The sequence below is a fragment of the Pollachius pollachius genome (assembly GCF_949987615.1).
Source record: "Pollachius pollachius genome assembly, chromosome: 19".
Taxonomy (NCBI): domain Eukaryota; kingdom Metazoa; phylum Chordata; class Actinopteri; order Gadiformes; family Gadidae; genus Pollachius; species Pollachius pollachius.
In genome coordinates, this window is record NC_136952.1 from 10,714,617 (window position 1) to 10,731,736 (window position 17,120).

A 17,120-nucleotide genomic window follows, 5' to 3' on the forward strand; every position below is an offset into this window, starting at 1 on the left:
CTGGTTTACGTGCAACATTGAGAAAAAAGTATTTCCGTATATTTGATTATTGGGTAGAAATATGTTCAAATCTTTAACATGTTTTCCTTTTCTTTTTCTTTTTTTAAAGGCCCTGGCTAATTACCACCGACCAATCAAAACCTTCACCTCTTAACATCTAACACCTCAAAATCCACAACAGAAAAATAAACAAAAGACAAACTACAATCAACCTCACTATTGATAATTCATACCCACCCACCACGAACATGTCTGTCACCGCCCCGACCCCTGTGGGTCGGTGCCCACCTATCGGAATACACCTGGAAGGCATCATCCTGCCACCCATCCTCACCCTAGACGTCATACTGGGGCTTGTGGGAAACGTCATTGCCTTTTGGATCTTCTGCTGGAAGCTCAAAAACTGGAATCCCAATGCGCTGTTCCTCTTCAACCTTGTCATCGCCGACTTCTTCGTGCTGGTGAGCTTGCCACTGAGGATCGATGCCTTGCTCAGGGGTTACTGGGTTTTCGGTGACGGCCTGTGCCGGATCAACCTCTTCCTGATGTTCACCAACCGCTCGGCCAGTATCGGCCTCATGACGGTTGTGGCGATCTACCGCTACTTTAAGGTAAGCTCACACTTTAGATCGTTTGGGATCAGGCTACCAAAAAATAGCGTCATTGTTGCTGTTGAATATTTTTAGCATCCAAATAGTCAATATCAATTAGGCCTACATAAATATGTAGGCTACAGTAGTAGCCTACTTATGGAGGAGGCCTGTATTTATTTCAAGTTTAAACTTTCTTTCAGTCACCTCATAAACCTGGCCCTCGTACTAATCCGTGGCCCTACAAATTCCAATCCAAATAATTTCTATAATAAAAAAAATGTTTCACGATATGCTGAATTGTGGAATTACATAAGGATATGCAATTACCTTTCTTGGAATTTGGAAGAATTTAACTTATTGCATTATACCAAATATGTTGGTTGCACACAAACACCATAAGTTACAGAATCAGCGATTCACCATTAGTGATTGTCGATGCATTTTACGGCTCTGACATTACACATTTCCGACCTACTTTCTCTTCCTCCCCTATATGAGCCCCATTTATGCAGGACCTCTAACCGCAAGCCTATAAGGGCTGTACGCTAACTTTATTAGGTGGCCGCAAAGGTGAAGATTTCAGCAGCCCTAGTACAAAATCAGTTGCAAATAAACTGTTGCCACTCTTTATAGTTTGGCCTTGAATGGAAAAGCCAATTTACAATGATAATTATACTCCTTTTAACAATAATTGTATGGAAATATATATAACAAGAGGGACGGACAAAAGATAATGGGAAATTTGGTACAACAATAAGAATATTTCTCTTTGCACACAATCGATTTTAGTAGCATATGCGGTAAAAACTAGCACTGTACAGCCCTGACCTCAGCGTAATTGCTTCTCCCTTCCCACACAGGTGGTGCACCCACACCACCGCTTCAACCGCATGACCAAGAGGCAGGCCATGTACGCGGCGGCCTTCCTGTGGCTGCTAGTCATCGGTCCGCGGGTTCCCATGCTGGCGTTCAGCCATATTAAGGGCGAAGGCAACCAGACCCAGTGTTTCTTCTTCACGTCCTACGGGGAGGCGTCGTGGGCCATCCTCGTCCTGGTGCGCATGCACCGCATCCTGTCGGTGCTGGAGTTCCTGGTGCCGCTGGCCATGCTGCTCTTCTGCTCGGCGCGCATCTTCTGCGTCCTGAAGCGTCGGCAGATGGACAAGGCGCAGAACGTGCGGCGGGCCATGCACGCGTGCATGGCGATCGTGGTCGTGTTTGCCGTCTGCTTCCTTCCTGGCACGGTGACCACGCTGGGGCTTTGGGTCATAGGCGCACAACACCCGATCGACTGCGCCTCCTTCTACGCCCTCACCCAGCTCACCGTTGTGTCGTTCGGCCTCACCTTCCTCAACTCGGCGCTGGACCCCATCATCTACTGCTTCTCCAGCTCCATGTTCCGCAACGCCCTGGTGGGCGCGCTGCCGAAGGCGCTGCGCGGCGGCAGCTGCTGTGGCAGCGCGGGAGACGGGGGAGAGGGGGCAACGGTGGGGACGTCGTCTGAAACTCAGTCCACCGCGCAGGAACTCAAACCCCTCCCGACCGAGGAGGCGACCGAGACGACGGCATGAACATTGATGACTGCAATAGTATATATAAGTTAGGTCTTTATTATTAGCAATAACTGCCTTCAACTGTATTCACCTTTATTACGCAAATATGTGTCCCTTTGTGCCAATACTATTTTCCTTCAATAGAGGAGGCTGTAGTTTTAGGACTGGTGTACAATGTACCGCATTTCTAGGCCCCTATATACATTTATGTATTCACAGTGTATTTGTCGATACCCTTTGTTCATGTCAATTCTGGGTCATATATACATATCCACTGAAAGCAGGTCTACAGAAAGTTTGGTGCCAAAATCCTATAGGGAGCGCTATAATTTCAAGTTTCAGTTAAACACATGGCTTGGCCGACCTGATGAATTAACATTTCTGAAACTTGCCATGCACCTGAGACGCTCCTGAATACGTGTGTGTGTGTGTGTGTGTGTGTGTGTGCGTGTGTGCGTGTGCGTGTGCGTGTGTGTGTGTGTGTGTGAATAACACACAGGTTAAGTTAAGGTTAAGGTTATTGATGGTGAATTGTAGGGTAAGGATTAGTTCAGGTTGATCATGTTTTCATGATTTATTTTTTCCCATGAGTTCCTCATGAGATTCCCTGGGTCCTACAAATGTGAAACGGTGGCCCTTGGACTGCGGTCCTGAAACTGCACCCTCCTCTATAGCAGGAACGGACTCCTTGGGCAGCTTGCTGCACCCATCTCACCATGATGGTATTTTCCTGTTCCCATTGTACTGTTCCATTCAATAAAGCTGCGATTTTTCATTTTTTATCTCCAAATTGAGCATAATACATTCAAGATTAATTTGTAACTTTTATTTGAAAGAAGATTTTAATTAGAGAGTGCATGATCCTATTTGTGCCCATGCAATTACATATTCCTTTATCGAAAACAAATTATAGTAGACCTACTAATGGAATTTTAAATTTAGCCCATCATTTTGTGCATATCTTTTTTCCAGAGCATGTACATTTCTAGAGTAGCTTACAATTAGTCATTTCATCAACTATTTGTAGTAGGCCTCACATATAGGTCCTTGTGGAATCCTTTCAAAATCATAAGCAATTACAATATAAATATGCATACAAATATATTATATATTATTATTATATTTATAATTATTATTATATTAGAAGAATACTTTAAATACTTTTCCATCACAATGGTTAATTAAATCACTTGATTCCCTTTAGTCAAACGATTTATTAATTAGAAAACCAGCATCCGAGCTTTTGTTATTGTCTCAAACCCTATGTTTAGATGTTAATTGTTTGTAACATGATAACAACATTTACGACAGGAATGTCGATGGTCCACTACATTGGGTCCTGAGGAGGTCGCTTCCGAATGACGTCTTCCCATAACAACCACAACCAAGCTTGGCTTGCTCACTGCGAGCGAACCGTGATCGGAAGACTATGGGTTTATGGACATAGGGACACATTTGTAGACATAGATATCAATGTATTCTAATATAAAACTATAATTTAGACATAACCCGACACAGAAATCTCAGTATGTGATTATTATAGGGGTTGGCAAGCTAGTTTAATGTTAGTTTGCTAACCAACACACTTCCCATTCAACGACTGCAGTCAACCTTATGAGATACTCCTTCAATTGTAGACTCTAGACTTTATTCAATTAAATCAATTTGAAAATGGCAAATGTCGACACTTCGGTGACAGGTGGATCCATGGTGAGCGGACACTCGACATGGGCTTGCAGAAGTGAACAGAAACTGTCTGAGCTGTTTCTCCCCATTCATCTCAGTCAGGACAAGCGTCTCACTGACCTAGACAGCGCCACAACAAACGGGTACGTCTATTGAAACACTCGCGACTTTCCTAACGGAATACAACATGAATAATGCTTATGATATATTCATGGCGTGACATCTGGTCATGGGTTCTCGGTTATATTCTACATGACTGACACTAACACACACTACTTGACCCATATCTTTTTATTCTCCGACCTAGGGGTTCATGTCTGGTGCTGTTGGAGCAGGGGGAACAGGGCTCTCCTTGCGTCATTTCACTGTGTTCGGCGTCACAGCCCCCTTCCCTGATCACCAGCCTGCTGGTGACGAGCGAGGCCCGAACCATCGAGGTCTACTCCCAGAGTGGGGACTACTGTGGCACCAGTAGAGGGGAAAGGGATAACGGCATAGAGACTAACGGGTAACCAAAAACTAACTGCGTGGCCAATGTGGTTTGACGAAGTTGCATGCCGAATGTCGATTAAAAAAAGCCTTGAAGCCAGGAGATACAATTTAAGCCATTGGGGAGCATTTGTTAATGTAGCATGACAACATTCACATGGAATTTTCTTGTTAGCATGACAATAGTACCATCTCTTCTTTGAGAAGTGTTCTGGACACACAATGAATGGATAGGAATACTTGTGTTGTGCTTCAGAAAGCTGCTGATGTGACCTGTTTTCTTTCCATTTTGTTCTAGTGATGAAGACCGGGGACCGTTTTATAAGACGCACCTGATACTAGAATCCCCATGTGTATCCTGCGAAGTAAAGGTTGGTTAATATAACGGAATTGATTCCTTGTCTCTATTTAATAGGAGTGGCTATCCTTCTCTCCTGTTGTGTTTTTTGGTTGATGCTTTTTTCCAGACTGTATGAGAGAGAGACTAAAGTACAAGCTGTCTGGGAATTAAGATGGAGGCCTAGGCCTTCTGGCAGCTTCAAAGGCATTGAACCACGCAAAAAAATCTAAACCCAGGATATCATACGCACAACCTTAAGGCTGGGAGTCAAGCAGTAGAATAGCCCATTGTGTCTAATCAGTTTCCTCTCAGTGTTCCACCAATGTGAGGCCTGGTGTGTGAATTAATTCACACCTAATCCCTACTCTCCCGTCTTTTCTTCCCCTCCTCCCTCTCACCCCCTCTCTAGCTTCTCTCCCTGGGCGGGAGGAGCCATGTTGCGGTATTTCGTATCCTGGTTGGCCTACGGCCCCAGGGTCCCTCGCCTCATACAGACTGTAGCCCCGCCCCAGGCCTGGGCTTAGGCCTGGGCCCCAGCATCGACATGCAGCGGGTCCAGACCCTGATGGGGGAGCTGGGCTCCAGCCTCTCTCCCGGAGCCCAGAGCCTCATGAACATGGTGAACGTCCAGCAGAAGGTGAGGTGGAGCCAGGCTTTCACTGGACAGCCTCCGTCACAATTTCAATGCCTCCTTTTCAACTGTGCTGTGGGTGCAATTCTGAACTGATTGTGAAACAATGTCGTGGTTGTTTTGTCCAGAACCAGGCCAGTGCTCTAGGTGGGCTGCTGCCCCTCCTGATGGGGAGCGGTGCCTTCTCGGCCCTGGCTGGAGGCGGCGCCGGGCCCCTGGCCATGGTCCAGAATGGACCCCTCCCACCGACCAGCATGGTAATGATCCATTTGGTCAGCCCATAATGTTGACCCGCAACTGGCAGGTTGACAGCCCAAATAAATGAACGTGTGGGCAAAGTATGAAGCAATTTGATATGAAATATACCTGCACATTGCCCATTGAAAGTCACTCAGGCTACATTCATTTGGACTAAAGCGTGTTAAAAACCAAATAATGTGCAATTCTTTCATGTCATGCCTAGTAAAAGTTTGGTCATGCCATTACATAGCCTAGGACTAGGGGGAGGGCCTTTGAAGTAACCGTGATTAAGCGATCAAATACAATTGATTTATCTTATTGTATTTTTTTATTATGGTCACAAAAGCTGCTGTGTGTAAATTTAGGTTTGTTACATATATCTCAGCATATATTGACATATGTGGCTTTTCATTGGATAGTCACTGACCCTCTTGTCCCCTAGCCTCCTGCTACCCGGCCCCCAGGGGGTCCAGCTCCCCCGGCCCAGAACGGAGCTCTGGGTTCGGATGTTTCTCCCTCCTCATCGCCTGGAGACTCTCAGGATACAAGTATGGGCCGGTGCTTGCTTTGGTTCCCTAAAAAATATTATTCAGACTGGCTGTAAGGCAGGCAACATAAGTTGCAATACAATTCGGAAGTTTGCACCATCTCTGTGTTTTTCCAGACGCCCAGGAACCAATCGACAGAGCCCAGCTTGCAGAGATGATGTCTCACTTCCTGAACGGCCAGGCCCCGGGCCGTGTCGGGGGTGGTGGTGGCGGCCTTGAGCTGGGCCCCACCCCCGCTCACTTCCTGCCCATGCTGCAGAACGTGTGCGGTCAGGTGACCCAGCTGAGGCTGGACGACGCAGCGAAGAACGGAACCTGGTTGGTGGCCCAGTTCGAAAAACGAGTTTTCTGTTCTTTTTTGGTACTTTTTTATTTATTTTTTTTTAACATAGGTTATGTAAAAAAATATATTTTTCATAACAAATTAACACAAAATAAACTATTCCACCATGAATAGGGTCCAGTAACACTATAATGTGTTTTGTCAGATTATATTATCATAATTATTATATCATATTATTATATTTGAGGGACACTTTTGTTCAAAGTGTCTTGCATGTGAGTTCATACATTCTTGTATGTACTTTGGACATTCAGTATAGTTGAGAAATGAGAATCGAACACCTCAACCAGGCAGTATGGATCCGTTATCTTTCAGTTTAACTCCAGTAGACGGGACTCTATAAGTAGAATTCTGATGCTGTTTTTTCTTATAAATATGTCCTAGACGAACAGAATCTTGTGACAAGTTGCTTAATATAGTGGTACTTAAGATGTCGCCGAAGGGTGATGGCTATACAGTTTTAGTGACACAGAACAAGTCAACATTCATCCAGGTTAAATATGTATACGTATGTAATGCTCTTCAAGTTAGTATTATGATCCCAATGAAAACTATACTACATATACTAAGTTCATTTGAACAATCTTTCAAGGACAAAATCATGCCTGGAGCTTTAGATATTTGGTCGGTGTGTGCGAGTCCTCCCACAGAGGCCGTCAGATTGCTGTCAGATCCGAGTATACAAGGAACAAACAGACCCATTCATCTAATAAGACAACCGATTCAATTGTTATCACTTCAGGGTAGGACTTTTGATGTCTACGGTTTGTCAACGGTCATCAACTCAAGTCAACGGAAAAAAACTATAACACCATAAGCTACTGCGTGAGTTACTTACTTATTGGCTAAAAACCTAAATAATACGCCTTTTTCATTCAGTTAAATGTTTTTTGGATTCCTTGATGAATTTCCTTGACGATGACATTAACTTGTTGTTTTGCTAATGTGGCCACCAATTAAATGTCATTGGTGGATTCTATATAAGGGCCATAAACCAACCACCATGCAGCCAGAGAGCACTGAAGAGAAGGCTACTGACACAGTGGCTTAAATTGGTAGGCAATGTTTATGATAAATATAGTTACAAAAAATTATTAACACTTACTTAAAAGAATAACCTAAACAAACACTACCAAGCGTTGGTTCTCGTCTAGATAGTCAATTCCTAGCAGTTGGTTTCAGCGGAATCCATTATAACAATGTCCCACTAGTCTGATGAATGGAAACGTTTGTCAGGGGTAGAAAATGAAAGAAAGTGGGAAGTCTAGAGACGTCCCTTGTGTTTCCAGTCCATCTCAGACCGTCAGCGCGACTTTCAGCCGGTAGGTCTCTTACTCATACTGGGGGACGCAACATACTAGGATGGAAATCTACAGAGAGCTCTCTTTTGATTGAGGCTTTCTTCTAGAAATGTTTGGCATTGTGGTTGTTAATAAGTGTTGTTGTTCACAAGCGTTTTGAGGCTTTTGCACTGTTGATTTTGCTGATCGAGGATGGACTGAATGGAGTAATTGTATCTGGACACAGTCTTTACTTTACGATAAACAAACCAGTAAACCGTGAAGTTTACGGTTTGCTGGTTTTGGAGGTCATTAGGCTCATAAGAAAAACCTTTGTTTAATAGATTACCCTGCACATATACTTTTAATATAATTAACATATTCTGGTACCTACCTAACACCTTAACAATTTGCTGTATATGTGTCTAATACACGATAGGAGGCCTAACCTTCGTCTGATATTTATGATTCAGCACAGTGCCACTACTGAGCATGTAGAGGTAAGGAGTTGTTAGCAGTGCTGCCTACGGTGCAGCCATTGGGGTATGAACCCATAACATTTAGACTGGGAGTCAAACACCCTAACCGCTTGACTATCTCCTCCCTCCATCTGATGGAGTAGACTAGCAATCGATAACAGATTGAGTAGCTAACCAGTGGAATTCACCGGAATATAATGTTCCCTTCATGATGATCAGCCTGGCATTGTGTGTGTGTCTGTGTGTGTGTGTGTCTGTGTGTGTGTGTGTGTGTGTGCGCGTAGGGAGCTGGACGAGGCGATGGAGCGGCGCCTGGAGGACATGGAACGCAGGCTGAAGGAGCACGTGGACCGGCGGCTGGACGCCCTGGAGCTGAAGCTGGAGCGGCTGCTGCTGGCCGCCCTGCCCGCTGCCGCGGCCCTGGGCCTGGGAGCCGGACCGACGGAGGCAGGGGTCGAACTGGGGGACGGCGTGCCGTCTCTGGAGCCGCTGCACACGGCGTGAGACCGGGGAGTGAGACGGGGCCCCCAGAGGGAAAGAAAGGACAAAGGCTAACAAGACTATTGCTTTAATCTCGAACGACAGTCGGATTCAGACCAGCATGTTGCTAACCCAAGCTATCCAGAGGGACCCAGAGGGGATGGAATAAACAGACACCGAAAGCTCCTGCTTTAGGAAAGAAAGTTCACGCCAAAAAATATCTAACAGCTGATTTGTAGTGTGAATTCATATCAGTGGTTGATGTGCGCTCCTTGAATCCAAGATGAGCCACGGCCAAACGAAGCGTGTTGGTATAGAGTGTTGCTATGGGTGAGAGGGTAGCGTAGCAGCCCAGACCACGGCCCTGCCCCCTTGAGCCCAGAAGGTCCTGGGTTCCAGTAACCCTCTGTCTAGTTGGAATCGCAAAGTTGTATTTTACTGTACTGAACTCTAGAACAAAGGATGTCATCAGGTCTATGTGGAAAAGCACTGATACTGGAGATAAGGATTCCAACCAACAGGCTTACGAAAGGCTCAACAAAGTTCTGCCAGGATGTGTTGGTTTGAAGGCTATTAACAGGATGGAGTACATGGGATAACTAAATGCTAACGTGTATGTGTCACTAAATAACCCTTGTGTCTCTTAGCAAGACTCTCAAACTGAGCATAGCATTTTGGGTAAAAGCCCCAAATACATAGACTCCTAAATGTAAAAGTCTATTTATGCGTAAACAAACCTCAGTACTTCAAGTGTGCTGAAGTAGACCCCGTTTTATTTTCATGCCAAATGTGAACTGTTGGTTTTAATGTGGGACTGTACATTCAATGCCTTGTAACAATAATTGTCTGCAACTGTAAAATGTTGAATGGAACTTAATATTTTACCTGTCATACATTTTAGTTTACTGCTCCGCGACAGCGGGAATAAAATATATTTGTGCAATACTAAATGAGAGGAGAGTGCCTTTACCTGATAAGTGATGCAACCATCTCCAAACCACATGACGCGCGGTTCTTCTGTTGACCACAAGGCGGCGCTGTAAGTTTATACTTTTACACTCACTGACTAGCGGAATGCTCGACAGTAAGTTCTTCAGTGAATTGCAAACCTAGAGTTGTATGGAAGTAATTAAAGTTCTTTGACCTCAGCATCCATAGTTCTGACGTATGGGAAGGGGGCGGGGCTTCTAAGTTTATAACCTGGAGGTTGCAGCAAGTCACTTCACTTCACTTCAATACCTAATAGGCATGATCTCTGAGCGGAGGGGGGGCGGATAAAGGTTTAAATTACACAAAAGTAACAAAGATGTATCTACTACTCCAGACAACCTGGGACTTTATCCTCAGGCATCAAGGTCTTATGGGCTCGCCTTTCTTCCCCGTGCTGTTTTCATTCAGCATCTACCTCTTCTTCTGCCTGCCCTACGTGCTGATGGACTGTCTCTCCGTGTGGGTGCCGCTCATCCGACGATACAAGACCCAGCCCAACAACACCGTCACCCTGAAGAGCATCAAGAGCTGCCTGGCCTTCTGCCTCTACAACCACCTGGTGTTCATCCTGCCCCTGACGGTGTTGCATTGGTACTGGAGGCCGGTGCACCTGCCTAGGGAAGCCCCCAGCGTCCCCAGCCTGGTTGGAGGCGTGCTGGCCTGTCTGCTCCTGTTTGACTTCCAGTATTTTGTATGGCATCTTCTCCACCACAAGATCCCCTGGCTGTACCGCACGTTCCACAAGGTGGGTGTTTTTGTGACTTTGTACAGTGGTTCCATTCCTGCACCTCGTGACATGATGTTATTCTGATTCCAATAGCTACTCTGCATTTTGATTCGAATAAATAATGCAGGTAGCTCTGCAATTTAGGGTTAGGGTAAGTTGTTGTTGTGCTTTAGATCCTTCCCAATGCCTTACTTTTGGATAAACCCATGTAAACGACTTTCTGAAGGAATGAATTTGTAGTAGACATATTAATAGTTTGATTGTTTTCTTGAATGGAAAACGAACCTCTTTAATATCAGTGTTTCCCCTATAATTGTAACCCCCCAAAATAGATTTAAAAAATGAGGTAAATAAAATTTATAGTAAGTAAAAAAATGTATGCATTAATAGTAACGCAGCGTATTCGTGAGGCGATGCAAATGGCGTCGCTACAGAGTTCCTTAAATCACTGCTGAGGGAGAGTGAATCAAACAAAAATCTCTCCCTTCCCGCCTGGTCCTGCCCGCACGTGAAAACGAAATGCTTTTCTCAAATCACGCCTAGCTGTTCACGTATGAGGGGATTATGATTAAGGGATTAAGTGCGTGTTTTGGATACGTTAGTTTCCCTGTTCAATAACTAAAATAGCCTATTGTTACGTATTTTAAACACATAAGCTGTAATTACTATACATAGCCACAGGGGGTAGAACACATAAGCTGTAATTACTATACATAGACACAGGGGGCAGAACACATAAGCTGTAATTACTATACATAGCCACAAGGGGCAGGACACATAAGCTGCAATAACTATTTCAGCCATAGAGGGCAGCACCTTTAGAAAGGTGAGAATAGCGAAACCGGTGCGTTTTATAGGCCACGCATACTCAGTATAAAAGCAAGAATTGAAGCCCGAGGAATTTGAGAAACATCCGGCAAGCCATAGAGAGAGATAGGTAGAGAGGATTGCTGTTTGTCGCTCCGCACGTGCGTAATACAATTCCCCTCCTTCTGCTTCGTAGTTACCATACCGAAATACTTAAGTAAATAAAGTGAGTTCAAAGCGATCCTGATTAGACTACTTTCCTTGAAGAAGAACGCAACATTTGGTGACCCCGACGTGATTGAGAACGCAACATTTGGTGACCCCGACGTTCTGGGAAATTGCCGAGGCCCGGGGCTCGGAGGCACGCGGCCACCGCGACACTCTACAACTCTTCACAGGCGCCACAAACAAAGGTAAGCAGAACCTGTTGTCGTAAAGACCGAATCTGCATAGGATTAGATATAGCAATATTTAGGTTTAAGAGTTGTTGGAGCCACCGTCTGGTCGCGGCGCTCTCTAGTCCCGGCCCTGGGATTACAAAAGCATAACGGACATAGTTAACCGATCGCGAGAACTCAGATAGAAATTTCTTTAAATAATACTGTACAAGAAGCAGAGGGCCAGAAATGTGTTAATGGGTTAGTTTGATTTGGTATCCATCCCATATAGGCCTAATGTTTGTACCGCGAGTGGACTTTTCCTCCGGTTTTTTCGTTTGAAGAGATTGTACCGTGATGCTGTCCCACGTGCAATTCTCCCTCTCTTCTCTATATTGTGACGTGATGCTGTTCCACGCACAATTATTTCTCTATTCCCTATATTGTGACGTGATGCTGTCCCACGTACAATTCTCTCGCTATTCTCTATATTGTGACGTGATGCTGTTCCACGTGCAATACTTGGTTTGTTAGTACCGCATGGTCTCACGCGCCATCTTTCTCCCTTCCCCCTTCTTCAGCGACCAAAATGTGTTAATGGGTTAGCTTGATTTGGTATCCATCCCATATGGACCTAATGGTTGTACCGAGATAAGACTTATACTCGGGTTTTTTCGTTCGAATGTGTTGAGACGTGATGCTGTTTCGCGTGCTATTTTTTGGTTATTTGTTAGAACCGCAACCTCGGATACATAGTTGCATATTCTCACGTAGGCGTGGGACTCAGTTCCCCGGAGGCCATTACACATGCTTCATCGGCAACGATCCAATGCATTGTGTTTGTCTAAATACTGATTAGGACGCTTTACAGTAATTCAATTTTGTCCACCGACGCCGTCCTGTCTTGGGTGAAACACCAAGGACTTTGTGTTCAGAGGGATTGCACCAATTTGAACGAGTAGGACCTCTTTGTTTAAAGCAACACCGCCATTTTGTAACGTTTCTTGCTGTTGACATGACCGAGTGGATGAATGAACGCCTGAAGGAGGCTCACATGATATGCTAGTAACCACTCTATGTGAGCCGCGCCCTTGACAAGGAGGGACAAACGTTGGGCACATGAACTACAATTCCTGAGGACAACTAAGGAAGATCACCTGAGCCATTCACAATGTCCAAAACCCCCCACATGTACCAGCGCACCAATACATGAAGATCACCTGAGCCATTCACAATGTCCAAAACCCCCCACATGTACCAGCGCACCAATACATGAAGATCACCCGAGCAATTCACAATGTCCAAAACCCCCCACATGTACCAGCGCACCAATACATGAAGATCACCCGAGCCGTTCACAATGTCCAAAACCCCCCACATGTACCAGCGCACCAATACATGAAGATCACCCGAGCAATTCACAATGTCCAAAACCCCCCACATGTACCAGCGCACCAATACATGAAGATCACCCGAGCCATTCACAATGTCCAAAACCCCCCACATGTACCAGCGCACCAATACATGAAGATCACCCGGGCCATTCAAATCTATGCAAGCCTACAGACATTTTTGAAATTTTAATTGACGTAATTTTACTTGTTTTTGTATGCTACTTGTTTTTGTGTCTTTTACTTCTAATGTTTTTGCATGCTACTTGTTTTTGTATCTTTTACTTATGTTTTTTACATGCTGAAAATTTATATTACCAGGAAGTATTACTCCAAATTTCTATGAATGCATTTATCTATGTGCCTTTTGACCATATGATTGTATGATAACCAGGTTATATGCTTCCTATTGTGTTGTTGACAATAACCTGTATTTCCTATGAGACCCACCAAGGTAAATTCCGTTTCAGAATTAGGGGGACGCGAGGTGGTTTCTCTCCCCTCTGGAGTTTTTTCCACCTCGGTTGGTGGTATTGATGATTTTCCTACTTTGACTATGTTTTCGATGTGGTAAATGATGTTTATGACTTAAAATATCGTATAGTATGGTCATCTGAGATGACCAAGGAGGGACTGTTACGTATTTTAAACACATAAGCTGTAATTACTATACATCGCCACAGGGGGTAGAACACATAAGCTGTAATTACTATACATAGACACAGGGGGCAGAACACATAAGCTGTAATTACTATACATAGCCACAAGGGGCAGGACACATAAGCTGCAATAACTATTTCAGCCAGAGGGCAGCACCTTTAGAAAGGTGAGAATAGCGAAACCGGTGCGTTTTATAGGCCACGCATACTCAGTATAAAAGCAAGAATTGAAGCCCGAGGAATTTGAGAAACATCCGGCAAGCCATAGAGAGAGATAGGTAGAGAGGATTGCTGTTTGTCGCTCCGCACGTGCGTAATACAATTCCCCTCCTTCTGCTTCGTAGTTACCATACCGAAATACTTAAGTAAATAAAGTGAGTTCAAAGCGATCCTGATTAGACTACTTTCCTTGAAGAAGAACGCAACACTATCACCCTTTTCATAGAAAGTTGGTATCAAAAATGAAAGTGTTGCTATACACACACAACACACCTTGATGTTATTAAACGCAAATAGGCTGATACCTCCTGCACACACACACACACAACACAGTCTTTGATAAATAAATCACACCAACCATAATGACACTCAGAAGTACAAACACTACCTCAGCACCCCCGCCATTAGCAACCCAAATAAACTGTCCCGGAACAGAAAATAAAGCCCTGGTTCCCATGCGGCACGCGTTCCCCATGGACCAGTTTGCCGGACGGACAGGAAGAAGGGTAGTTGACAAACAAATGTATGTGTGAATTATCTAGCATGTTGTAAATAAATGGAGTGTATTAAACTGTGGTGTGTGGTTGTTTGTAGTGTGGTGCTATGTGTATGCAAAAAAAGGTAAAGGTAAACGGCTAAATGGTAGCATCTGAGGAAATGCGACCCTCGCTTTTCACACCTCCCTCTTGCCCTACAACTTGTGGGACAAGATTGTGTCCTACAAATTGACCATGACAGAGATGCCCGAATGTGATTGGTTGAATAGATTTATCCGCTGGCGAGACCTATAAAGATTCTACCTTGGTTAAAAAACAATAATATTTGTATCTCTCCCCTAAAGGTTCACCACAGCTACACAGCGACCTCGGCCCTAACCACAGAGCACTCCGGGGCCTGGGAGATGCTGTCCCTTGCCTTTTTCGCGGGCATCAACCCCTACCTCCTCCGCTGCCATCCCCTGACGGAGCTGGCCTTCTTTGTGCTCAACATCTGGCTGTCGGTTGACGACCACTGTGGCTACGACCTGCCCTGGGCCCCGCACCACTGGGTGCCATTCGGACTCTACGGTGGGGCCCCCCACCACGACCTACACCACCTTACCTTCAAGTCCAACTACGCGCCCTACTTCACCCACTGGGACCGGCTGGCCGGCACCCTGCTCCGGCAGCCTCCACACCACGAACACCACCAACACCCCGAGTAGGCACAAGAGGACCATCAGGACCCAAGAGGAAGATCTGTTGTTTTTCTAAACGTCAGTCAGGCGTTAGCTAGTTTCCCATGTGTGACTCTTAGGCAATAAATTTAGACCAAGAAAGTGCGGATCAAAGATCCAGATCTGTTTTAAAGATTTCGAGGATCAATTTGTTCTGATCTGCACTTGTGTATGTGCTATGCAATTGGTGTGCAGGGTTACACCAATTGCATAGCTGGGAACAAGCTATGCAACTGGGAACAAGAACAAGAACAATAACCAGGTTGTTCCCAGTTGTGCAACTGGGAACAACTGGGTGCAACTGGGAACAAGAACAAGAACCAGAGTGAACTAGTACAACTAGAGCAAGTCAAGCATCTGTATATGCCCCCCAGCCATAAAAGTGGTTCTCAGGTCTGTCGCTGGAACATGGCAGACATGTTATGAGAGGCTCATCCAAGTATAGACATTATCTTATAAGACAATGGAAGCAATGCAAAGCATTGTTGATGTGTTACAAGTAATAAAGTAATAAATATTCATTTTATTTTTCATATTTATTATATTATATATATATTATATTTAGTTAATTATTTTCTCATGTGCTTTTCATATTGCTCAAAGTATTGAGCATTGAGCATAAGCAGGTGAAAATAACTTATTAAATGCATGAAGTTGTGCCTTTTAAGGTGTATTAGGCTTTATGTCACAAATTGCTGGCCAAAGGTAATGCAGGTATTTGTTTATTCAACTTTTCTTTCATTTGAATTGACTAATATTAAGTTGGCAAAATGTGAAACAGGATGTTACATGTACATGGTGTGATTTAAAGGTGTGTGTCAGATTTGGAAGTTCAATATATTCATGAGTCATTGCATGTGGTCCTTTAATTATGTGAAAACTGTGAAAATGTGAAACTCCTGACAGTGGAATCTGAACCAGAATAATGTTTGTGCATCACCTGTACAACGTGATGCTACACAAAATTTACTTCCATTTACTTCCACACAATATTTTGCAAACATTCACAGCATAGGTTCTTATCTGTCATACAAGGGAAGGCTGGAATGAGTTTTTGACGCTATTGGCTTAGACGACGCATTCCTGAGTGCAGAGTCACCTCGTCTGTTCATTAACAAAAACACTGCAATGGAATATGATGAAACCAAACTAACCCGTAGGCCTACAGCTGACCCGTGAAACTTCTTTCATATTAAAAAAACTTTAGTAACTTTCCTAACGGAAACAATAGAAACACAAGAATGAAAAACACCCGTCTGTCAACTGACACAGACAACTGCCATGCCTGTGTCACTTTCTTTAATGTATTACATGTTGTCCATTATTCATCAATGTTTAAATATGAGTTATACAATAGTATGACGTTTATGTTTTCACTAAACCTTGATGTCAATTTGACTTATAGCTACATATAAAATTAAAGTAGTTAGAAATACTCTGAATGCTCTGATTGCTTTGGCTGAGATTAAACAGGAAACGGGGGGCGAGCAGGGATGAAATCTGAGTGTTCCATTGCAAAATGGATGTAGTTCATTCTGCCAGGAAACTCCAATCATGCAACGCCTATCAGCTGACCAATGACGTGTTGGTCTGACCCACTCGTCTACAGTACGAGGTCCATTTAAGTCCTTCCGTCCAACATACACTCAGCAAAGTTAAATGATCTGAGCTGGATTTCAACTAGCACCACCATCCACAGCCTCCACCTGCTCTGTTTTGTAACAGTTTATATCATGATTGGGGTGACTTAGAAGTCTCAAACGGAAGTATGAAGAAGAATGTATTCATTCCTAAACAGTTAATATGGTTTCCCCTCGTTCTGTTTTCATCCCCCTCCCTGCCAGAGCCCTGTGTCTGACCACAACTGTGCATTCATCATCAGACAGTTAATATGTTTCGCCTTCACCCCCACTGTTTTCTGGATCAATAATAAAGAGTGATCATATTTCTTGGAAATCTAAGCGTTGGTGTCTGCATGCATTTCTCATGGCTCATGGCTCATGAGTGACAGTGTTAACCCCAAAATAAGACGTTGTAGTTTTCCTGGTAATGCGTCTGACAAAGTGGGGTTG

At 44.2% G+C, this 17,120-nt stretch overlaps 3 protein-coding genes across 3 annotated transcripts; all 3 read left to right on the forward strand.

Moving 5' to 3' along the window:
• Window positions 1-248: 248 nt before the first annotated feature.
• Window positions 249-2,164, forward strand: LOC307090251 (hydroxycarboxylic acid receptor 2-like; the record flags this gene model as incomplete). Its single annotated transcript, XM_079756826.1, has 2 exons — window positions 249-611; window positions 1,454-2,164. 2 exons carry the CDS (start codon window positions 249-251, stop codon window positions 2,162-2,164), a joined length of 1,074 nt encoding a protein of 357 aa, XP_079612952.1.
• A 1,422-nt stretch (window positions 2,165-3,586) lies between these two features.
• Window positions 3,587-9,541, forward strand: cUnh10orf88 (chromosome Un C10orf88 homolog). Its single transcript, XM_079756890.1, has 8 exons — window positions 3,587-3,975; window positions 4,140-4,340; window positions 4,620-4,692; window positions 5,071-5,298; window positions 5,421-5,549; window positions 5,975-6,080; window positions 6,197-6,398; window positions 8,467-9,541. Exons 1-8 carry the CDS (start codon window positions 3,818-3,820, stop codon window positions 8,684-8,686), a joined length of 1,317 nt encoding a protein of 438 aa, XP_079613016.1. The 5' UTR covers window positions 3,587-3,817; the 3' UTR covers window positions 8,687-9,541.
• Window positions 9,542-9,892: 351 nt separating this feature from the next.
• Window positions 9,893-15,902, forward strand: ch25h (cholesterol 25-hydroxylase). Its single transcript, XM_079757374.1, has 2 exons — window positions 9,893-10,397; window positions 14,674-15,902. Exons 1-2 carry the CDS (start codon window positions 9,969-9,971, stop codon window positions 15,034-15,036), a joined length of 792 nt encoding a protein of 263 aa, XP_079613500.1. The 5' UTR covers window positions 9,893-9,968; the 3' UTR covers window positions 15,037-15,902.
• The last annotated feature ends 1,218 nt before the right edge of the window (window positions 15,903-17,120 follow it).